This window comes from Chiloscyllium plagiosum, unplaced genomic scaffold, assembly GCF_037043375.1.
Source record: "Chiloscyllium plagiosum isolate Xiang-an unplaced genomic scaffold, Cpla_swu_hap1 HiC_scaffold_36, whole genome shotgun sequence".
Lineage (NCBI taxonomy): Eukaryota > Metazoa > Chordata > Chondrichthyes > Orectolobiformes > Hemiscylliidae > Chiloscyllium > Chiloscyllium plagiosum.
The window spans coordinates 49,523,732-49,548,732 of record NW_028270174.1 but is presented as its reverse complement, the minus strand read 5'-3'; the positions used below and the strand labels follow the sequence as shown (position 1 = coordinate 49,548,732).

At 39.4% G+C, this 25,001-nt stretch overlaps 1 protein-coding gene across 12 annotated transcripts in view; it reads right to left on the bottom strand.

Moving 5' to 3' along the window:
- Positions 1-25,001, bottom strand: part of rapgef2b (Rap guanine nucleotide exchange factor 2b) — a 400,973-nt gene that overhangs the window by 93,783 nt on the left and 282,189 nt on the right. For 7 of the 12 annotated variants that reach the window (XM_087980144.1, XM_043674010.2, XM_087980145.1 and 4 more), the window contains 9 exons: positions 21,323-21,459; positions 16,854-17,012; positions 15,366-15,518; positions 15,060-15,224; positions 12,639-12,746; positions 12,324-12,527; positions 11,383-11,475; positions 9,561-9,669; positions 6,400-6,643 (listed from right to left, as the gene is read on the bottom strand). In XM_087980144.1, the coding sequence (XP_087836270.1) occupies positions 6,400-6,643; positions 9,561-9,669; positions 11,383-11,475; positions 12,324-12,527; positions 12,639-12,746; positions 15,060-15,224; positions 15,366-15,518; positions 16,854-17,012; positions 21,323-21,459 (1,372 nt within the window). The remainder of the gene's footprint in view (positions 1-6,399; positions 6,644-9,560; positions 9,670-11,382; positions 11,476-12,323; positions 12,528-12,638; positions 12,747-15,059; positions 15,225-15,365; positions 15,519-16,853; positions 17,013-21,322; positions 21,460-25,001) is intronic. The other 5 variants (XM_087980151.1, XM_043674011.2, XM_087980147.1 and 2 more) reach the window with 1 other exon arrangement.

The following is a 25,001-nucleotide window of genomic DNA, read 5'->3' as shown; positions in this document are numbered from 1 at the left end:
AGAATTCTCAATCGTGTCCTCCCTGTGACTGAAGAGCTCCTCCTGGAGTCACGCTGCAGATTACATGCATCAAAAAGATAGATAGATAGATTCCCTACAATGTGGAAAAGGCCCTTTGGCTCAACAAATCCACACCAACCCTCTGAAGAGTAACCTACCCAGACCCAATCTCCTATACTATATTCACCTCTGTCTAATGTACCTAACACTATGGGCAATTTATTAGATCAGATTAGATTCCCTACAGTGCGGAAACAGGCCCTTCGGCCCAACAAATCCACACCAACCCTCTGAAGAGTAACCCACCCTGACCCATTCACCTACTCCCTACTAATGCACCTATCACTATGGGCAATTTAGCATGACCAATTCACCTAACCCGCACATTTTTGGACTTTGGGAGGAAACTGGAACATCCGGAGGGAACCCACGCAGACACAGGGAGAATGTGCAAACTCCATGGAGACAGTCACCCAAGGCTGGAATCGAACCCGGGTCTCTGGCGCTGCGAGGCAACAGTGCTAGCCACTGAGCCGCCCCAAATTTAGCATGGCCAATTCACCTGACCTGCACATCTTTGGATTGTGGAAGGAAACCCACACAGACACAGGGAGAATGTGCAAACTCAATACAGGCAGTCGCCCGAGGTGGGTCCCAGGGCAAACCACTGAGCCACCGTGCTGCCCCAATGCAATGAATTTCCATCCATCAAGAGCAAAGAAAGCAACCTGAGTTTATCCAACCTCTCCTCATATCTAAAACCCTCCAGACCAGGCAACATCATAGTAATTCTTTTCTGCACCCTCACAGAAGCATCCACGTCTGTCTAGGTGACCAGAGCTGCATGCAATATTATAAATACAGCATAATTAAAGTTTTATACAGATGTAACATAACTTGAAATTTCCATATTTGATGCTCTGGCCACTGAAGGCAAGTATCTGTATGCTTGACCACCTTATCTACCTACGCTGCCACTTTCAGGGATCTGTACGCCCAGATCCTGCTGTATGCCAATGTTCCGAAGGGGTCTGCTGTTTTCTGTATAATTCACACTTGAATTCAATCTTCCAAAATCCATCACCTCCTATTTTTCCAGATTAAACTCCATCTGCCATTTCTCTGCCCAAATCTGCAATCTATATCCTGTGTATCCTTTGACAATTCTCTTCACTATCTGCAAATGCACCAATTTTGGTGTTATCTGCAAACTTATTCATCAGATTACTTATTTTCCTCCAAATCATTTGTATATATTACAAACAGCAAAAATCCTAGCACTGATCCCTATAGAACACCACTAGTTACTGATCTCTATTCCTAAAAGCTCCCTTGCACAGCTACTCTCTGTCTTTTATGATCAAGCCAGATCTGTATCTCTCTAGCCAGCATACCCTGAATCCCATGAGACCCTACCTTTTGCACCAGCCTATCATGAGGTACCTTATCAAATGCATTACTAAAGTCCACGTAGACAATATCCACTGCCTTTCCCTCATCAATCATTCTTGTCACATTCCTCAAAAACAGGACTTTCCCTGCACAAACACATGCTGCCTATCACTAATAAGTCCATTTGCTTCCAAGTATGAATAAATCCTATTTCTTGGTATCTTCTCCAACAGCTTCCCCATCACTGATATCAGGCTGACTGGCCTGAATTGCCTGGATTATCTCAGTTTTCCTTCTTAAACACAGAAACAACATTGGTTATTCTCCAATCCTCTGGAACGTCACGAGGCCAAATAAAGTGCAAAGACATCTGTTAGGCCACAACTATTTTCTCCCTTCCCTCCCACATGGCCCTGAGGGCATGTCTATCTTAATGCATTTCAATGCACCCAACACACTTCCTCTTCAGTATGTTGATCTGCCGAGAGTATTCACGTACCTTTCCCCAACGTCAACATCTGTCATGTCCTCTCTTTGGTAAATGCTGATATAAAGTACTCAATCATTTCCTCTGGTTCCAAGCATAACCTGCCTCCTTTATCCTTGCATGGGCCTACTCTTTCCCGAACTACCTTCTTGCTCCAAATATATGTATGAAGTGTCTTGGATTCTCCTGCACCCTACTGGCCATAGAGACTTCAAGGTCTCCTTCAGCCCTCCTAACACTCCATTTAAGCTCCTTTCAACTTTCTCTATATTCTTCGAGTATTTCATCTATTTTTAGTTACCTAGACCTTCCTTTTGTTTCTGACTGAGCTGATAATTTCCCGTCAACCAAGGTTTCCAAATCCTGGAATTCTTGTCCTTCATTTTAAGAGGAACATGCCTGTCCTGTACTCTAATCAACTCATCTTTAAAAGACTCCCACATGTTAGTTGTGGATTTATCCTCAAACAGCCGTTCCTAATCCACGTTCTCAGATTCTGTATAATTCGGTTATAGTTGGACTTCCCCCAATTTAACACTTTCATCCAAGGTCCACTCTTGTCCTTATCCAGAAGTATCCAAAAAGAAATTACAGAATTATGGTCACTATTCCCAAAATGTACCCCCACTGAAACTTCGATCATCTGGTGGGGTTCATTTCCCAATACCGAGGAACCTCAATTATCCGAACTACATAGGCAGGGAGTATTTTGTTCGGATAATCAAACATTCAGGATAACAGAGTTTCACCAAGCATCCAGACCTTGCAATCTTGTTCAGATAATCTATGTTCAGATGCTTGAGGTTTCTCTGTACCAGGTCCAGTATGGCCTCATTGTTAGCTAGTAGCAGTCTCCATTAACAACTGTTCACTCACCCAGCCAGCTTGTTATCGACTCCTTTGTCTGTCCAACTGTTCTTCTCTCTCTGAACGCTCCATCCCTATTTATCATAGTCTCTTTACCCCCTTTCCCCACCCCATCATCTGCACATAAACTAACATTTTCCATCAGTTCTAAGGAACGGTCACTGGACCTGAAACGTTAACCTTGGTTTCTCTTCAAAGATGCTGCCAGGTTTGCAGAGCTTTTCTAGCAACTTCTGTTTTTGTTTACAGTATAACCCCCTCCCTCACTGGACTAGACACATACTGTTTTAAAATACCCTCCCAGACACACTTAAAATATTACTGCCCATCCAAACCCCCAGTACTAAGGAAGCCCCACTCAATATGGGGTGTGAAGTTCAAATCACCCACCACATCATCTTGCTACAATCTGACTACATATCTCTTCCTCCATCTCCCACTGGGAGGTCTGTAATACAATTCCAGCATTGTGATTGCACACTTCTTAGTCCTGAGCTCTACCCATAATGCCTTGCTCCAAGATCCCTCCACATTGTCCTCCCTGAACCCAGCTATGATTTGCTCCCTAACCAGTAAAGTGACACTCCCACCTCTTGTCCTTCCTCCTCTATCTCATCTGAAACATCAATACCTCGGAATGTTAAGCTGCCAATCCTGTCCCTCTTTCAACCGTGTCTCTGTGATAACAACAGCATAGTGGAGGTGATGGGTGGGTTCAGTTGTATGGAAAATTATGGACAAAGTTAAAGGGTTAGGGGTCAGCAGAATTTAGTAAAGTTTCCAGAAAAAGTAATGAGACAGAGAGGACAGAAAGACTCAGGAAATAGGTATAGGATGAGAGGGAAAAGATATAAAGAGGACTTAAGGGAAGGCTTTATAGGGATATGGGCCAAATGCTGGCAAATGGGATTAGTTAGGATATCTGGTCGGCATGGACGAGTTGGACCGAAGGGTCTGTTTCTATGCCGTACATCTCTATGACAAGAGGACATCAAAGAGCAGGAAGCAGTCAATGAAGGCCAAGGGTGTTGCACTTAAATGCACACAGTATATGGAACAATGCCAATGAGCTGTAATGCAGATTGAAACTGGTGGGTACAATGTTGGCAGTATCACAGAGACGTGGCAGCAAGGGAATCAGGGCTAGAAACTAAATATCCAAGGATCGTGTCCTATTGAAAAGACAGGCAGGTTGGCAAAGAGGGCGTAGCTGCCTTGTGAGTAAGAAAGGAAATTAAACAGATAGCAAGAAATGGTATAGAATTGGAAAGTGTAAACTGTGAGGGTAGAGTTGAGGAAACAGAATGGAAAACAAAGACTCTGATGGGAGTTATGTACAAGCCTTCCAGTCAGGGTGTTGGTCAGAAAATAAATCAGGAGATAGATTAGATTAGATTAGATTACATTACAGTGTGGAAACAGGCCCTTCGGCCCAACAAGTCCACACCGACCCGCCGAAGCGAAACCCACCCATACCCCTACATTTACCCCTTACCTAACACTACGGGCAATTTAGCATGGCCAATTCACCTGACCCTGCACATCTTTTGGACTGTGGGAGGAAACCGGAGCACCCGGAGGAAACCCACGCAGACACGGGGAGAACGTGCAAACTCCACACAGTCAGTCGCCTGAGGCGGGTATTGAACCCGGGTCTCAGGCGCTGCGAGGCAGCAGTGCTAACCACTGTGCCACCGTGCCGCCAAAAAAGACGTAATAATTATGGGGTACTTCAATATGCAGTCATAATGAGAATATCAGATTGGGAGGGATTTTTCCTCATATTAGTCCTCGTGGTTTATCCTGGCTCCTTAGATCATGACCCATGGTTCTGGACCCATGGTTCTGGGAACATCCATCTGCATTTATCTTGTATATCCTGTTAGAATTTTATAGGTTTCTATGAAATCTCCTAAACTTCAGTGAATATAGTCCGAACTGATCCAGACTTTCTTTATATGTTCTACTATCTCAGTTGCACTCCCTCCATAGCCAGAACATTCTTCATCAGATACTGAGACCAAAACTGTGTAAAATATTCTCATCAAGGTCCTGTACAATTGTATTTCTTCTGTACTCAAATCTTCTCATTATGAAAGCCAATGTGCTATTTGCTTCTTCAACGCCTGTATGCTTACTTTCAGCAAGTGGTATATAAAGACACTAAGGTCTAATTGCACCTCTCAAAAATGTTTTGTTACAAAATAGAAAAATAAAGAAACAAAGTGCATATTTAAAATGAAAATCAGAACAATAACACACTTTGGAAATTCTAAGATAAGAAGAGGATGTGGGAGCTTGAGCTGTCAAGGTGTGGTGAGAGGGGAATGAAATGGGACTGAGGGTAGGGGATGCAACAGGAGGACGGCTAGAGGACTCCGAGCATGGAATTAGAAATAACATCTTGAAGTCAGACAGTCATCTGAGCAATGCTAAACTGAAATTTACAACATTAAATGAATAAATCGTTACTATATTGTTAACCATGCTAAATGAAAACAACATTAACTGAATCAACTTCAAAGGGAACTTAACTGCAGTGGAATAATCAACCAAGCTCTGTGATGGACACTGAGGTCCCCTAACTGGAGTATATTCCATTCTCTTACTATGCTTGTTGCTTCTTCCATGTGGTGTTCAAGTGGAAGAATCCTGATTCTTCCGCTCTAAGTAATCAGTAACAGATTTCTATTGTCTTTCATTTCTCTTGATTACCTTAATGCCATGGGATTACAAGGAATTTGAGTCAATGTTGAGAACTTCCAGGACAGTGGAAGCTTCAGGCACTCCTGAATGTGTATTCCTGTACCACCTCTGCAACTGGTTGGCCTGTATTGAATCACATTTAACAGCAGACTTTTTTGCTTTGAATATTGCAAGTTTAGATTGGATGAGTACAGTTTGTACTCTGCCTATTATAAAGGAACAAAGAAGCTATGTGAATGGTACCGCTCAGAAATGGATGTCATTATCAGTCCAAAGAGATGTTCTGCCTACCACGCAACTGAGCAACATATTGTATGAATTTTAAAGGTGGTGTTTTGCCAGGAATATAAGTTATACTTTCCACTGAATGGCTGGTCAAACCAAACTGCATGTTGTTCATAATAAGCAGAGTATAGATTGTACCGACCAGTCAGTGCTTGTAAAATCTAAAACATAATGATTGCTGTTTGATATGATTTTGCAATTGGGTAGCACTTGCTGAACAATTACACAACCCACTAACTTATAATAATCAAAGCAGCTCAAAAATGACACATTTATACTTAGATTCATAAGCAGGTGCCCATTCACTGAAAACAAAACAAATATGTTCAAGATCTGTCCTTTTCTGGATTACCCTGGAGCTTAGGGAGCCTATACTTTTTCTTTTTTTCTCCATGGTAATAATGCAGCTAATCAGAATCAACTTGCCAGTCAATCAGCAGTCCTTTCTCCTGCAGAATAATTTGGCATTATTATGTTTATTGTGATGAGTACAAGATGAAAACCTTCAACAACGTGTCTCTTTCCAGCAACTTATGTGATCTATTGTTTACTAACTTGCGGAACAGACTGTTTAGTATTGTCATTATGTAGCCTTACCTTATTGTCAAACATATTTCTGAAAAAATTTTCAATGAAATTTACAACTAAAGGCCTCCACTTACTTGTAAGGTTTTTGTGGAAGAATGCTGATTCTAGTTTTGCCCAATATTTTCTTCAGTTTATTTCGTCCAGTCACTGTGTTTGCCTTTGCTTTCTTACTTGCTTTATCTAATCCAATCACTTGTTCAACATCTACTGCCAGGTCAGGAATGGAGTAACGGCTTCCTTTCTTGTCACCAATTTTTGGTAAGTGTGGAGCACCATTTCTCTTTTCTTCTGCGAGCCTCGACAGAAGTTCTTTAAATACTGTGGGAGAGGTATAAACTTTAGTCAGAGTTTTCTGATCGCTAGTCAATTCTTTGACTTTTTGATAAAGGAGGACTATAACAGTCATTAATTATTCTCCATAATGTTGCACTCGGCATAAAGCACCGATTCCCAAATTGTGGGTTGACAACCTTGATTGAGGTCAGAGGAAAAGTGAATGGGGCCACAAGTTCCCCTTTCACTGAGGCTACACCATGCACTGGCACTGATATCCAGGCATCACAGAGACTTAGACCATAAGACATAGGAGCAGAAATTAGGCCATTCAGCCCATCGAGTCTGCTCTGCCATTCAACCATGGCTGGTAAATTTCTCAACCCCATTTTCCTGCTTTCTCCCTGTAACCCTTAATCCCCATGATACTCAAGAACCTATCTATCTCAGTCTTAAATATACTCAATGACCTGACCTCCGCAGCCTTCTATGACAATGAATTCCATAGATTCACCACTCTCTGGCTGAAGAACTTTCTCCTCATCTCTGTTCTGTAAGGTCTTCCCTTTACTCTAACGCTATGCCCTCAGGTCCTAGTCTCTCCTACCAATGGAAACATCTTCCCAACATCTACTCTGTCCAGGCCATTCTTTATGTTTCAATTAGATGCCCTACCCCATCCTTCTAAACTCCATTAAGTATAAACTCAGAGTCCTCAAACGTTCCTCATATGTTAAATTTTTCATTCCTGGAACCATTCTCAAGAACCTCCTTTGAACATACTCCAGGGCCAGTACATCCTTCCTGAGATATGGGGTCCAAACCTGGGCACAATACTCCAAATGTGGTCTGACAAGAGAGTTATAGAGCCTCAGAAGAACATCCCTGCTTTTATATTCAAGACCTCTCAAAATAAATGCCATCAATGCATTTACCTTCCTGACTATGGACTTAACCTGCAAGTTTACCTTGAGAGAATCCTGGACTAGATCTCCCAAGTCTCTTTGAACCCCAGACTTCTGAATTTTCACCCCATTTGGAAAACAATCTATGCTTCTATTCTTCCTACCAAAGTGCATGACCTCACATTTTCCCACATTGTATTCCATCTGCCACTTCTTTGCTCACTCTCCTTCTGCGGCCTCACCACCTCCTCAATGCTACCTGTCCCTCTACCAAACTTCTCTTTCTCAGCTGGAACTATACAACGTTTTATTAGCACTGTCCATTTCCCTACCTGCAAAACATGCAGAAAACGTCTCAGCTAACCATTGTACCCTGAGACTTATTTCATAGTCCGATACTATATCCTCCATCTGTAGTGATTTCTAAGCATAAACTGCCTATGCCAAGATGGCAGGCAATTTGCAGTCTGATTGAACAGCTGAACTTTTCTGCGGAATTTCATCAATCTGAGTCTATTGGTGAGGTTCATGTTTTCATTCATTTTTAAACTTATTAATAGGAAGTTACCCTCCATTATCAGTCACAAACATCATTCATGTTGCACATTTGGTCCCTAGGAATTTATCCATGATTTTGTCTACATAATCCTTTGTCTTTACTATTTTTGTCCTTATCCATTCTTTCAACTGCTAAAGTCATGCACTAATAGAAGACTTACAACAAGAACCTGACAGCATCCTCTGATACTTTTTGTAGGTTTCATACTTGAGATATCTGAAGCAAAGTTATAACCTCATTTGCTGATTTTAATGTTTATCACACACGACATGGAAGGAATACCTTTTGGTAACATATGGCTTTATATATGTCTCTCCACGAGTAAATAAGGGAACTGAGGCCAATCCATTCCCACTTCTATAAGCACATTATTTATAGAGTTATACTGCACAGAGTTATACAGCATAAACATGCACCTCCAAAACCAAATATCATAGGTTTAAATCTCTAGTAAATCCCAATGCTCATTCCTGCTGCATCCAAATAAACATGATTAACCTACAATTAACAAGATAGCTCACCACCATCTTCCTTCTCAAGTGTAGTTAAACAACACAGATTACTGTTTCCAGCAACACTTACTTCTCTCGAATGTATTAAAAAGTTAACCAAAACATCATCAGTAATGAATAGTTTTGTGGTGTAGACTTAGAGAAAGAGGAGATAGTGAAGACTGCAGATGCTAGAGAGTCAGAGTGGTTAAACAGTGGAGCTGGAAAAAATACAGCAGGTCAAGCAGCATCAGAGAAGGGGAATTGATGTTTCATCAGGACTGCCAAACTCAAAACTGCTCAACAATCTTGAAGTCATTTGTTATTGATGAATCACAACACAGCAACTGAAGTGGAACTGCTCGGAGTGTCTTAGAGTCATGAAGATGTACAGCATGGAAACAGATCCTTCAGTCCAACTCATTCATGCCAATCAGATATCCTAACCTAATTGAGTACCATATGCCAGCACTTGGCCAATATCCCTCTAAACCCTTCCTATTCACACACCTATCCAGATGCCTTTTAAATGTAATTGTACCAGCCTCCACCATTTCCTCTGGCAGCTCATTTCATGCACGCACCACCCTCTGTGTGAAAAAGCTGCCCCTTAGGTCCTTTTTAAATGCAACACATTTTACTAAAAAAGCTTTGGTTTGAGAGCAGAAATGATTCAAGAGGAGTTGATAAATATTAAATATATTCATCAATCTAAATACAAGAAATAAATATTGGACAAAAAAAAACTCAATTTCGACATCTCATAGAACAAAACTAAAGGAAACAAGCCCTCCATCCAGCCTGGGACAGTACATTTCGGATAGACCATGAAAATAATTTTTTATTCACATTATCTGGAATAATGCAGAATGTCACTTGATTAATTACTTCAGTCACCCATCTTTCTTTTATGTTACTGAGAAGTACATCTAGTATGCAAACATATGTTAAAAAAAACAAATTATGTAAATTGGATCTATGAAATTTTCACTGTATAAAAGACCTACCAAACAAATTTGTTTTCACAGTGATAGACAAATGAGTATTGTTCCTAAGAATTTCCAAAGCTTTAGGCAGCTGAATATTCTCAAAGTTTTGTCCATTGACTTCCATTATCTGAAAAACAGGATAGCTTTTTTGTGTCATTCATACTAAATGTGCATTAAATATCAAAGCTGTGCCATATAAGTTCATACTATGTTACCTGCATTCTATTTTTTATTTTGGAGCTATAATTGGTTAAAGAGAAAATCCTAAAAGCCAATTTAATTCTAAAAGTGGGCAAGTCATAGCTAACTATTTACTAGCATAAAGATCTTCATAGGTGAAGCTTACTCTTTCTTACTGAGAACTAAATTTGTCTAGTTGATTACTGAAAATGAAGAATCAATATCACATGGCTGGATACATGACTTATGTTTCAATTCACAATTTTTCATTTTTATCACTGAATTTGATTTATAGTACCATTTATGACTGTGATGCTTGTACTTACAAAAATATAATCTTCAACAATATAGATGCTCTAGAATTGGCAGATAAAATCAACGGTTACCAGATTTATTTCTTAAACATAGAGACAGAGGCCAGCTTTTGTCTAATGGCCCAAATCAGTCTAAATAGTTAAAAACTAATGTTGCCAGATTAGGCTTGAGCAAATGACACTCAATGCATTAACAGCTTTTGCCAATACATACCAATACAAAGGAATTAAGATTGACAGAAAATGATACACCATATGAAACCAGGAGGCAAATGACAGAGCAGCAGCAATCAAACACATTTTAATTGCTGCTAACTGGCGATGGCTCTGCATAAGAAGGGTTTCCTGATGTGTCACTCCACAGCATCCTCCCTAATTGTCCATTTTGCAGTGTACCTTTATGGCAGTCCATATAAGTTAATACCTGCACTTGACAGCCAATGATTGTTGTGGCAATCTTTTACTGCACAATGGAGCAGGTAGCTGCATATTTGGGTTAGCCTGCATTACTTTAATTGTCCTAGGGGAAGGGCAAAAAAAAAGTAGAAATGGCACAGACACATGACAATCTGAGTGCTAAAATGGGCACAAAATAGTGATCTTCCATTGTCAGCAAACAAAAGGAGTCCCAAACTTTCTGGACCTTCAATTGTTAGTATATTCTTGGATATTTTCTGTATCATACATGAACTTTAAAGTTGGCAACATGATGTGCACAGGTCCCTACAGTCAGATATTGAAACATTTAAAAAATATATAATAGCCACCTCGAGAAACTTTTATCCTCTGTTCCTCATGGCATTGTAGACCTGGTTGCAGAAACATATTGGATGGTACAACAGAATGCAACTGTAGCAAACAAGAGATCAAATGCTCCAAATCTCAATGTTTCTTAAGAGGACAGAGCAGTGTTTTAAATAAATTTTGGGTAAAAAAGGGGTGAAACAGATTTCTAGACATTTCAAAAAAGATATTTTGGCAAATATTTTTAATTAACCTCGTCAGACATGTCATTGCACACCTCTGGAGTGGGCAGAACATTATCACTGTTTCATAAGGCACCCTTAGATTTTTTTGTGTACACTGATGTTAAAACCCCCATTGATTTTTAAAATTATTTTTACTTGTTTTCTTATTGAGTTTGGTTTTGAGCTGTGAACTGGGAATTGTTAGCGGAGAATGACTTGTGTGGTAAAAAGGAAAGATCAGATCAAACAAGCTTTGAGGCTTGGCCTGGAGGCTAATTGCAGGCTGAGTCTTGATTAAAAGGGTTCCAACAGAACTGTGATCCCAAGAGCAGCACTGTGTTTAAACACATTGAAATTGGCTATTAATGAGCTCAGTACCTGGGATTTGGTTCCAGCAAATGTGGAAGGGACCTTATGTTCGACCACATGGCAGTTGTTGAATAGTGGCGGAAGCCTCGGAAAACATTCAGTCTATCAGGGTGGAATCAGAATTGAAGTTCTTTTTTGAACAGTATTTTAAGAGATAAATTTAACTGCTGACAAGACAGCATGAAAATTTGAAAGCTCCTAGCCTAATCTACCATACCCTCTTTTGGAAACCCAAAGAGCAAGAAAGCGGAGTTGGAAGGATTGCTGCCTTTGCCCGGCTGAACTAAGGAGGTGACCCTGATTGCCAGTTATAGAAAAGAAACCAAGGAGTACACATCTATGTCCGTGGAACAAAGCATTGTGCATGCTACTTACATGGTCTAGCATGTTTTATTATTTTTTTTTATTTTAGCCTTTAATCATGTTTGTTCATCTGTCTTTTGTGTGAATGGGGACTGAACGCAAATGTTATAAATTTAAAGCACAGACCATTAATTAGAATACCTTGCTGTTTAACGTTCTCTCTGCTAAAGTTATTGTGCTTTTTTTTAAAAAAGATACCAAACTGGTGTCTAGAAATTAATTACTCACCAAGTCTGGGAGTAGTTGTTCAAACATCTGGTTAGAAACCATTGGAGTGACTATTGGGCATCATCGATGGTGATTTTGACTATGTTGCGAATACAGAGGTAGAAAGGCTGAATTGTTTCAGCTGTCAGTGTCATAGCATTGATGCATATTACACTAACTTTGCTTCATCAATTAAATGTTTAATTCTGCATTTGCAAAGAGACAGCTCGAAAGAATAAGATCTAAGAAACCATCTAACGATAGAAGTGTAATGTGAAACGTTGTCACTTACTTTCTTTACAAACATATGCATCTATCTTTGATATTTTTGCAGGCATATTTTTTCCACAAAAATTAGCTTAAGAGAAAGAAACACAAACCTGATCACCACGTTTCAACCCCGTTTCAGTAGCTTTACTACTAGGTTCTACGCTGTCTATGAAAATCCCAAAACCTTTTTCAGTGCCTCCCAAAAGGATAAATGGCAAAGGAGCTTCCCGTGATGGCTTCATTAGAGTTACTAGTCGCCGCTTGGCCTTAGCTGCGCAAGCAATGTTCAACAATCGAAGGTGACCGCCCATTTTCTGCACAATACAAAAAAGTATAATCTACAAACTGGAAACCAACTTCACTTATTTTCAAGATTTTTTGAGACGAGTTTAAGACCAATCAAGTTATTTAATTAGATAACTTACCTCTCGCTCCAAATTGTTTTCAAATTCTTCTAGAAATATGGTCATTGCAGAATTCCCTTCAAAATCATTGAAGTGATTGTTCACCCACAGTAATACTACCCGTGTAACCTGTAAAGTATTCAAAGAAGTTTACTCTCCCGCTATTAAAGGCACGGCATGTTTCATGTATGCAACATATGCTGATTTAACATCAATTTAGAGAACTAAGAATTTGCAGATGTTTGATTGTTTCAAGTAATGTATCATTTATACCTACTCAAAATTTATTCTTTGAAATTTAATGAAGTCTTTTAATTGGAGGTTAGGTTTTTATGAATAAAGTTACAACTCAATTTACAACAGTTGATGGCAGAACGGTTAGGTTATTTGGAAGTGTTTTATTTGTATGCGTGAAATAATGCATTCATTTCAAATTACAGGAATTAAAAATAGTTAGATTTTAAAATTCTCAAAACACTTCAGTTTACTTGTACAATAATCATGTGTTTCACAGTCTGTTGAAGCATATAGACCATTTAAAAATTTTGTAACACTCTGCCAAATGCACGATAGGGATGTCTTCAGAAAGAGTGAAATATGGGGAAGACGGTAACCTAATGTTGATCGCTAGACTATTAATCCAGAAATTCAGCTAATGTTCTGGGAACCCAAGTTTGAATCTCGCCACAGCAGATAGGAGAAACTTGAAATCAGTTTAAAAAAAACTGAAAACATTAGTGAAGACCATGAAACCGTTAATTGTTGGAAAACCCATTTGGCTGACTCATGTTCTTCAGGGAAGAAAATCCGCCATCCTCATTCACAGACCAACAGCAATGTTGACCGCTGAAATGGCTTAGCAAATCACTCAGTTGTATCAACTGCTATGAAATCCACTCTCCTCTTGCCTGGATAAGTGCACCTCCAATAACATTCAAGAAGCTTGACACCATTTGTGACAAAGCAGCCGTTTGATTGATATCACATCCACAAACATCCACTTCCTCTACCACCAACGCTCAGTAGCCGCAGTACTACCTACAAGATGCACTGCAGAAATTCACCAAAGATCCTTAAACGGAACTTTCAAACCCATATCTACCTAGAAAGACAAGTGTAGCAGATACATGGGAATTGCCCAACCTGCAATTACCCCTCCAAACCACTCACTATCCTGACTTGGAAATACTTCACTGTCATTGACTCAAGATCCTGGAATTCCCTCCCTAATAGCATTGTGGGTCAACTCACAGCACATAAACTACAACAGTTCAAGAAGGCAGCTCAACACTACCTTCTCAAGGATAACTATGGATGGGTAATAAATGCTGACTTGCCAGGTCCCACAAGTGAATTAAAAAAACTTGTAACATAATTTTAAAATTAGTTATGCTGGGCCGTTACGTTTCAAGCATATTACTGCAAGTCTGGAGTCACATGTAGTCGCACTTCGTAATGATGTCAGATTTCCTCCCCTGAAGAGCAGTATAGTATCAGAAGGGTTTTACAACAGTGCACAGCTTCATGATGAATGTGATTAGCATCTCATTCTGGATTTATGAGCTAAATATACCTTTGAATACATATCACTGGTGCATAAGTCCAGGCCACCAGATTACCAGCCCATTAACATTACCACTGTGCTACTGTCCAGTACTGCAACTTTTGTAAGGACAAGAAAAATGAAGGCGAGAGAAAGACAGGTTTGTAAAATTCCTGAAAATTGCTGCCAAATGACTGATAAAATTAATTGATCAACACAAATTCAGAATAAAGGTAATAAGTTACACATAGGCAGACTATAAAAGCTGTGTCAAATGAATAACAGTTCAAGTCAAATAAACAGTATGTGGACTTCTTTGCCACCAAACAATATCCAAAGCATATTATCAATGAACATAATTACAAATCAATCTTTCTACTCAAATTTCTTTGCATTTATGTTGAGCATGCAAAGATACCTGAATCACAAGTTCCCAAGTTCAAGTTCCACCTCAGGGCTTGAACACAAAAGTCAAGGCTGACAGTTCAGGGCAGTACCAAGGGAGCACTCTACTGTTGGCAGTATCATTCTTTACACAAAATACTAAACTGAGGCCTCATTTACCCTCTCACGTGGATGTAAAAGGCCTAATAACACTGTTTTAAGGAAGAGCTATCCCTGTGTTTTGGCCAACATTTAAGCATTTATCAACAGATTATCTGGCCATTATCTGTTTGTGGGAGCTTGTTGAATGTAAATTAGTAACCATATTTCCTGCAGTACAATAATGACAGCATTTCAAAAAGTAGTTGACTGACTAGGAGATATGCAGTGGTTGTGAAAAATGCAAGCCCTTCTTGTTATTAATAATTGGCAAAGGAAAGAAATGTATCAGCTAAAGCAAGTTACTTATTATTACAGACCTAAAAGTCATATCATGCATTTTTTTTTTTGACTACCTTGTCCCTGAGACTTGGGTCATTAAACCACTCCAGCAATTTCTTCCCAACTTCCATTGGGCTTGATAAGAAGGTCCTGTATGTTAATAAAAAATCTTCTATGTATGTGGGATCCACCACTGAATGCTCTTCCACTAGATGCATTGTTAACCGTTCAGCCGTTCCCTAACATAATGCAGATAGAACAGATAGTTAGATACATGCTAAATAGAACTGTAAAATTAGCTTATAGATACAACAGACAGAATAGACACTTTTTTCTGATGTTTTTAACCTTCCTTTACTATCTTCTTTGGTTATAATTACCTTTATGACAATATGCCCTTTCCTGGTTCCAGTGCGATCTAACTCTCGATGTTCTTTTACCATAACAATCTCCCCCTCCTCCTCAACTTTCTGCATATTCTTTTCCACCTGGTTGAGGATTCGACAATAGTCTTGCTGGGCTATGCACACAAACTGCCACAGATCACAGAAAATGTTACAATATTAGACAAACTTACACATGCAGTAATGCTATTTATACCTATGTACATAGGTTAAGAGGTAATTTCAGTACTAATTTAAGTTAGTACAGCCATTATTAGTTTCTGCTAAACCTCATTTGCAGCTAGCACATCTGAATTGAATAATCAAAACAAAAAATTTACTATATGTTAGGAATTTGCTTCAATGTTCATACTCTAGTTGACATATTAGACTTGTTTTACAAATACAGCACAGAATTATTCAGGATTCTCATAGGGAAAATAGGGAGAAGCTATGAAAACACAGCATAATGGAATCACTCAAGTGAATTCTTGCACAATCTCCCGATTTTGACAATGGTTAGTGTGCCCCATCCATAATATTTGAAAGTTCTTGTAACAAAATGTCCTTAAAAAAGGTAAAAATTATATTTGTCCTAAGTGCTAATAGAATTGATTTAAAGAAATCATATGTAAAATGCCACATGAAATTACAGAATACTACGAGCAACATCTCGACATGGAGAAACTTGATTTTAAAACAGTTTTGAATGTTTTTTCCAAAAAAGCGAGGGCAGAGTGGCTCAGTGGTTAATACTGCTGCCTTAAAGCGCCAGGGACCTGGGTTCAATTTCAGCCTTAAGAGAATGTCTGTGTGGAATCTACACATTCGGCCTATATCTGTGTAGGTTTCCTCACACTTTCCAAAGATGTTCAGACTAGATGGGATTGGCCGTGCTAAATTGCCGATAGTGTCCAAGGATGTGCAGGCTAGGTAGATTAGCCATGCGAAATGCAGGGTTACAGGAAAGAAGGGTGAGTTCAAGTGCGATGCTCTTTGGAGGAGTGGTGCCAACTCGATGGGTCAAATGGCCTGTTTCCATACTGCAGGGATACTAAGAAAAGATCTTTAATGCTAAAATTATTAATCTAAAAATAAAAGATGCATTCCATAAATCTTTTTTTAGCATATCACTTGATAACATCTACATTTTTCCTACTAAAAATTCAATTTGTCTCAAAAATTATATAACTCATAAAACACAGATGGAATAACTTCCTGTGCAACAAAGGATTACCTATATATTCAGTGGCAAAGTACAGTCTATTGAAACCACACTGGCTGGAAATATAATTACAACTTGCTGGGCTTACAGTTAACAGAAATTACTGCAGGCATCAGTGGGATAATACTTTCATTTTTACTTAGGTGTAGAATCTAATTGGTTCAAAATTTTCTTTTAATACTTAATGCAGAACTTAAAACTCCAACTGAATTTCTCCAAATGAGAAATCAGATAATAATGATTAAAATGAACTCAATTACCTGGCAGTCATCAGCCTTTGTTTTCATCACTCCCTTCATGTATTCCTTCTCCAGAGTAGGAGACACACCAAAGCTATTGCCCATGCATAGGATTTCCAGCCTTCCATCTGAATATGTGACTTCTACAGAACCATTTAAAATGACTGACCAAGAGTCAAGCTAGTACAAGAGAAGTTAAATTATTGAAAATATTTATATTAATAAATTCTGCTAACATAAAAAAATTTCAGATCATTCATTCTTTTAACATTGCAGTTTTGCGATGTCAATTCATTCTCTCTACTGAAAACTGAATTGGTTTTAAAAGCATTTTCATATTTCAGAATGAGTGATTTACTGTTTTAGCTTTAGAATAATGACACAGGCAATGACAAACAACATTTATCAAAATCACAGTGGAAAATACCATTAGTCTTATGATGTAGTTAACAAATTACTCTACACTAACAATTTTTGGTTTAAGATACACATTGTAGATCAAAGCATATATTGCGACCAACAAATAAGGAAACTCCAATTATTTGACCCGAAAAATCACATGACATGCCAAACTTCTAAAAGCTATTCTGGAATTTAGACTTTGTAGTGTTTTATGGTATTTGCCATCTCTACCAGTTTGTGGTTAATTTTAAGGGTATTTGAAGTATTTATTACTAAAATCTTCACTGTTTTGCCTTATTTTGGCCCGAACTAGTGATTAGTGATAGAGGATATACCACTGTATAGTATCTCTAGAGTTCTTAGAAAGCAAGATGGTCATAATTATTTGAACCTTGGGAGCTGGTACACATACATTAGATTAAAATCAGTGGCGACAAGCAAGGGACACACTATACTTACAAGTTAAAGAGAGTGCATTCTGATAAAAGTGTGAAATGTTGAAACCATGTGCATTTGTGAAGTCAAACTTGGGAAAAGGTAATGGTAAATGGGAAGGTATGGTAAACAATTATTGTCCATGGTACACTGGATTGGACACATTCTGTGATTGGATTTTATTTTATTTGTTTCATTTTATTGCATGTTAGCAGCAAACATAATTACATTTGGTCGGGATAACTATTAAGACCTTAGGGAGCTTGAACAGGTAAACTGCTCCCTCTGAAACCACAGTAGAACTCCTTGCTTCCATTGTGGAAGCCAAGTCCCATCTACAATGTGAAGACATCCTCCATTATGTCATGTGGCACTATCACCATGCTAATAGGAGAAATTTCAAATAAATCTAGCGAGTCAGGATTGGACATCCACGGGGTACTGTGGGCCATCTATAACTGTCAGATTATTCTTGTGTCCCCAGTCTGCCATTAGCAGACTGGGGACACGGGACTGGTATAAATAAAAAGAGTGCATGCCAGGAGCAGCACTATTTATTCCTGAAAATGAAACGTTAACCTGTGCAGCTACTACAAAGCAAAGCAGCAAGTGATCAGACAGATCTAATTTCTGCAGCCCTGACGCATCAAGTTACAGATGATTAAATAACACTAAGAAGCTATACAAATATCTCCATCTTCAATGATTGCAGAACACATCACATCAGTGCAAAACATATGGATAAAATATTTGTAACAATCTTCAGCCAGAAATGCCAAATGCATAATCTATCTCGGGCCTCCTCCAGCAGCCCCAACATCCAAGGTACCAGTTTTCAGCCAATTTGATTTACTCCATGTGACATCAAGAAATGGCTGGAGGCATTGGATACTGAAAGGGCTATAGGCCCAGACGACATTCTAGCAATACCACCAGTGGACTAAAATTTGCCGCATCCCTAGCCAAAACTAACACTGGCATCTACCAGACATTGTGGACAATTGCCCAGATATGTCCTGCACACAAAAAAGCAGGACAAATCCAACCCGATCAATTTCTGCCTTATGAGTCTACTCTCGATCATCAGTAACGTTAGCAACAACCAGTCCTCTCACTCTCAGTTTAGGTTCCATCAGAACCAGTCAGCTCTTGACTTTTTATAGTCTTGTTGTAAACATGAACAAAAGAGCTGAATTCAATTTGATTTATTGCTGTCACATGTACTTAGGTATAGTGAAACGTTTTAGATTAGATTAGATTAGATTACATTACAATGTGGAAACAGGCCCTTCGGCCCAACAAGTCCACACCGACCCGCCGAAGCGCAACCCACCCATACCCCTACATTTACCCCTTACCTAACACTACGGGCAATTTAGCATGGCCAATTCACCTGACCCTGCACATTTTTGGACTGTGGGAGGAAACCGGAGCACCCGGAGGAAACCCACGCAGACACGGGGAGAACGTGCAAACTCCACACAGTCAGTCGCCTGAGTCGGGAATTGAACCCGGGTCTCTGGCGTTGTGAGGCAACAGTGCTAACCACTGTGCCACCGTGCCGCCCTGTTTTGCAGGCAGCTCATAGCAAATAAGGACAATTCCAGGGGTGAGGTGACAGTGACTGCCCTGGACATTGAAGCTGCATTTCCCCAATAGTGGCATTAAGGAGCCAATAGAAAAATAGACAGTGGTGGTTATTGGCGATCAATACTCTCAGCTCCAATACAGATATTCTGCAGGAGTTCCTCAGGGTAGTGTCCTAGGCACAACTGTCTTCAGCTGCTTCATGTGTCACGACTCAAAATTGTGCTGAATTCTGCCCTCAAATGTATTTTTTTTTAAAATGGAGGCATTGGTGTCCCTTGCCAAAATTGACAGGGGAAAACTGTCCAGACTGAGGACCTTTTCTCCAGGCAAGACAAGGCTTAGCAATTGAGCTGGCAAAGATCTTTTGATGGGGTTGATAGGTTGGCACATGAGAAAAATACACCCACAAGGAAGATGGATTTAGATAAAGCCATAACTTAAAAAAATTAAGACAATTTTAAACTCCAAAGACTTGTCTCAACCCATGAAGACCATCCTTTGAACTGACTGTCCTATTTCTGTGCTACAAATTTCCCTGTGATTCTATAATATGGGATACACTTGACATTGTTAATGCTACTGCGCTGACCAAGGAGGGACACAATTTAGGAAATAAGCGCTCTGGATTGCCTTTGCATGCACCAGTTATATATACACACACACACACACACACACACACACACACACATACATACACACACACACATACACACACACACACACACACACACACACAGGTTTGACAGTAATTTGACAATTGCTCTGAAAGGCTACTTGTTCCTTCATGATAGGTAATAATTTACACAAACAGCATCGTATTTTGAACAGTCAGGACAGCACATTAAGTCTATCCTGCATGCTCTTATACCATGCATTACCCAAAAACCAGAATCAGGCTCCCAATAGAGGTGTATGAAAAGCTGTAATCTGCTCAATCCAGCTACTATGTACTGATAGTTCCAATGGTCTGTGCAGGTTCCACACTATATTACAAATTCTTAGAAAAATATGCATACGTTGTTAAATGAAAACAAAGTGCTACAAGAACTCAGTACACTTGGTAGCATCTGTGGAGAAAGCAACAGAGCTATTGCTTCAAGTTCAAAATGACCCTCATCATTGCACTTAACACAGATGCTACTAGACCTGAATTTCTTCAGCACATCCTACTTTTATTCCAGATTGCCAGCATCTGCAGTATTTTAATATGTATATGTGATTGATGGTATTAGTAACTTTATCGCTAAAAGTGTCCTTAAACAGGGTCAGCATAAAACATGTTTTATTACTTTAACGTTTACTCTCTGAAGAATTTTGGATATTCAGTCTCATTGTTTGTACAATAATACACAATACCAAAACTAAATGGATAGCATGTAAATTAACCAACAAATAGTTCAAAAGAATTGTTGATCCAGTGCTTTGGATAATGTGAAACAAATGTAGGTATAAGATGAAATCTACTGTTATGATAACTTTATTCTGTACCTGTTTGACCTTTAGCAGAGGCATTGCCACAACAAAATACTTGTAATGGTCAGTAGTTTAATCACCTTCTTATTCAATGATTAGTGATAGGTCTTCAGTTTAAAAACAAATTGCTTGCTTAGAATAGAAAACAACTTTCAACTCATGAGGTCTTGCAGTTAGAAGGCAAGCTTTAGAAATTATTGTTCCCCCACCCCCACTCCCCTGAAATAAACAAATGTTTAGTTCCCATCTAATACATTTGCCAACCAGTCGTGTGAGGTCTGCAGTAGTTTTCTATCAAAATAATTCAACATTTTCCATTTATCCAGAATGTTCTGTAACTCTAAATTTTGCCAACAGTGGCCAAATTTACAAAATACTAGTTGTGCCAAGAAAAAGCGAGTTAAGTTTGAAAGCTACAAAATAAATATATTCAATTGATCTTCAGGTAATTTTCCATAATACTAATCTTCATAAATTAGCTTAGAATCTCAATTTAAAAATTTATTAGTGCATAAAAGTAAAACTACCACCTCACATTTTCTGTTCTTATGTGAGTAATCAAAATTCAACAAACTGATTAAAATACAAACCTCTTCACCATCATTGAGAACTATCGTGCCTGCCCGCTCCACTACAGCAAATACCATCACAGCACATAGTTCTCTTCTGACTGACATGGTCATGTTCGCAAAAGCTGGCAGTTGATGCATGAATTCCAACAATTGTTCTGCATGGGAAAAACAAAAACACAAAGTAGAATTCTAGAAACAGGAAACCTTCAGCAAATATTTGGATAGCTCAACGTATATACTCCTTCCAAGAATCAGCTCACACACTTTGACCTTCTTAAACATCCCAGGACAACAATATAATACAAATTCTCTGCTCCAGAGTACCAAGATATCATGAACTGTTCATAAATAAAAACATTTCTGTCTTTTTAAAACGTTGGCATTGGAAATTTGAAAAAAAGTTGAAAATTCTTAAGTGGGTCAGGCTATAAAGTACCAAACTAAATGAGTTTACATTGAGCTTCATTGAAACATTCTAGTGCACGGAAGACTAAAAAAATGTCAGTGTTAAGAATTAAAAAGTGATAGGCAGCTGGAAGCTGAAAGTCACATACTTTTGATTAGTTAATCCAATGTGAGCTTTGCTGACACAATCACTTATTGTCAATTACTAGATGACCATGAAAAGGTTGAGAGAGTCTTTCTTGATCTGTAGCAATCTGTATGAATGCACATATATGGTCAGATTTGATTTTTTCTGTACCAGCTTCAGACATATTTTAAAAAATTGATTCATGGAATCAAAGTAAAAATTTCTATGTCTATATACAGAGTCAGAGTAGCCAAAGTAAATGTTATCCTTCAATGCAGAAGCATGGAAAATTATCACTCCGCATACTGGAGGCATGATTAGAGTGGAGTGGAGCAGCATAAATGAGGCTCAGATTAGAGCAGAGTAAAGCAAGATAATGGAGTTTGGGATGAGAGTGGTCGCCCAGGATCTTAAGATTGTACAGGCAGAGGAGGAAAGGGTGACTTCCAGGCAGTCAAGGAAGTTGGTAGCATTTGAGTTTGTTCCACCATTTGATAAAGACAAAGACTAATCTTGCTGTGGTCTCAGCTCCGCAGTCCTTGTTTGGGCCCACAACCTTTGAATCCTTTCCCTATCAAAATCTAACTGTGCTTTGAATATACTGCAAAACACTGTCTCCTAGGGCAGCAAAGGGGACTTGTGCCCTTTTTCTATATTCTAAGATGATACTGCAGAGTGACAACACTATATAACACTTTTTGCTGTATTTTGAAATAAAATATATGCACAAATAAATAAATCAAATCAGATCAAATCAAAGCATTCAATCCAGTTAGATCATTTATCAGTGATCATTTGTCACTTTTCAATGATCATCCAGGAAGGCACAAAAAAATCAAGCTTCTCATCACTACTAACCATTCAACTACACACTCCTGCCTTCTTCACCCTAATTACCAAATATTAATGTGAAATTTTTTTTTAACAAAAATTAAGATAATCTATTCAGTTGCTCTGCAAGTTCCTTGTTTCCCTCAGCTCATCAGCCTCACATTCTCTCCGGTACTGCCCATTATCCTAATCCTAACTTCAGATCTCTTCCTTTCTTCTACCTTACCTATCTTCATGTTCTCAAGCTAAGGTTATTAATTAATAAGACCTCTTGTTCTGGACTCTGGTTTCCATTAAACAAGTACGCAAACATTCCCCTGCGCGGCGCTGCTCCACCCCACCCCTTCTCCTGCCGCCCCCCACACACACACACCCATATTAGCTGATAATAGTGGTTCCCTCTTCTCAGATTTGTCCTTTTTACAATTAAATCTACTTGCTTCGCTACTCAAAAGCTAACCTCTTTAAAATCTACCAGCCCATCTTACATCACTTCCTTTCCTCAGTAAAATCCGTGAAATGAATCTACTAGTTATGTAATAAATCTTCTCAAATGAGAAGCAATAATGCATTCAAGGACGTTACAGAAGAAAGGATAATTTAAGATGAGGTGGTAGGTTTCAAAAATGTCAGCTTTTGAGTGGAGATGCCAGCAGATTGATGACATCAAGAAGAACTTGCATTATCAGTAATATTGAAGTTGTACATTGGTTTGCTGAGCCAGCTGATTTTTTGACAAGCATTTAGTCTCCCAACAGGGTGACATCTTCAGTGCTGTGTAGCATTCGGATGAAGCACTGCTGTTGCGATCTACCGAGAACTGTTACTGTCAGGGGACGGAAATGGAATGGCAAGCAGTGCAAGGAACCCCTCTGGCCGTTCCCCTCAAAAACAAGTACACCATTTTAAATACTGTTGGGGGTGGGGTTTGAACTTACCAGGGGTAAGCCATGGGGTACAGGTCTCTGGCACAGAGTCTGTCCCTGTCTCTGTTCCCTCTTGTCAGAAGGGAAGCAGAGAGATGAGCAGAGCATTTGGCACTGGGGATTCCATAGTTTGGGGGAAAGATAAGAGGTTCTGTGGGAACAAGAGAGACTCACAGTTGGTGTGCTGCCTCCCAGGTGCCAGGGATCATGATGTCTCTTATCGTGTTTGCGGGATCCTTGAAGGGGAGGAGGAGCAGCCCCAACTCGTGGTCCACATAGGTACTAACAACTTATGTACGAAAACAGATGGGGGTTTAAGGCAGACATTCGGGGGGGGGGTATGGTGGAAGCTGAGTGCTAGAACACTAACAGAGTTACCATCTCTAGATTTTCGCCTGTGCCACGTGCTAGCATGGTGAGGAAGAGGAAGAGGGAGAGAGAGGAGTTGAACACGTGGCTACAGGGGTGGTGCAGGGAGGGTGGGTTTCAGACACCTGGATAATTGGGGCTCATTCTGGGGTAAATGGGACCTCCACAAACAGGATGGTCTTCACCTGAACCAGAGAGGATCCAACATCCTTTTTGGGTTTTTTTTTTAAATTCAGGAGGGTTTAAACTAATTCAGCAGGGGGATGGGAACCTAAATTGTAGTTCCAATGTCCAGGACGTTGAGAGTAATGATGTCAGAAATATGCTTAAGGACACAAGTGCAAGCAGGAAGGGGGTTTGAAATGTTTTTACTTCAACATCAGGAGCACCCGGAATTAGGTGGGTGAACTTGGGACTGGGACTTCGATGTTGTGCCCATTTTGGAGACATGGATAGAGCAGGGACAGGAATGGTTGTTGCAGGTTCTGGGATTTAAATGTTTCAGTAAGATCAGAGAAGATGATAAAAGGAGGGAGGCATGGCATTGGTAGTAGAAAGGACGTTTGGGCTGAGGTTAGAAACAGGAAAGGAGAGGTCGCCCTGTTGGAAGTTTTCTGCAGGCCTCCAAATAGTTCCAGAGATGTACTGGACAGGATAGCAAAGATGATTCTGGATAGGAGAGAGTGTAACAGGGTATTTGATATGGGAACTTTAACTTTCCAAATATTGACTGGAAACATGATAATTCGAGTACTTTAGCTGGGTCAGTTTTTGTCCAAAGTGTGCAGGAATAGTGCCAGAAGACTGGAGAATAGCAAATGTTGTCCCCTTGTTCCAACAGGGAAGCAGAGACAATCCTGGTAATTAGAAACCAGTGAGCCTTACTTCTATTGTGGGTAAAATGATGGAAAAGTTTACAAGAAATATGATTTATAATCATTTAGATAAAAATAAGCTGATGAGGGCCAGTCAACATGGTTTTGTGAAGAGTAGGTCGTGCTTCACAAACCTTATTAAGTTATTTGAGATGGTGACCAAA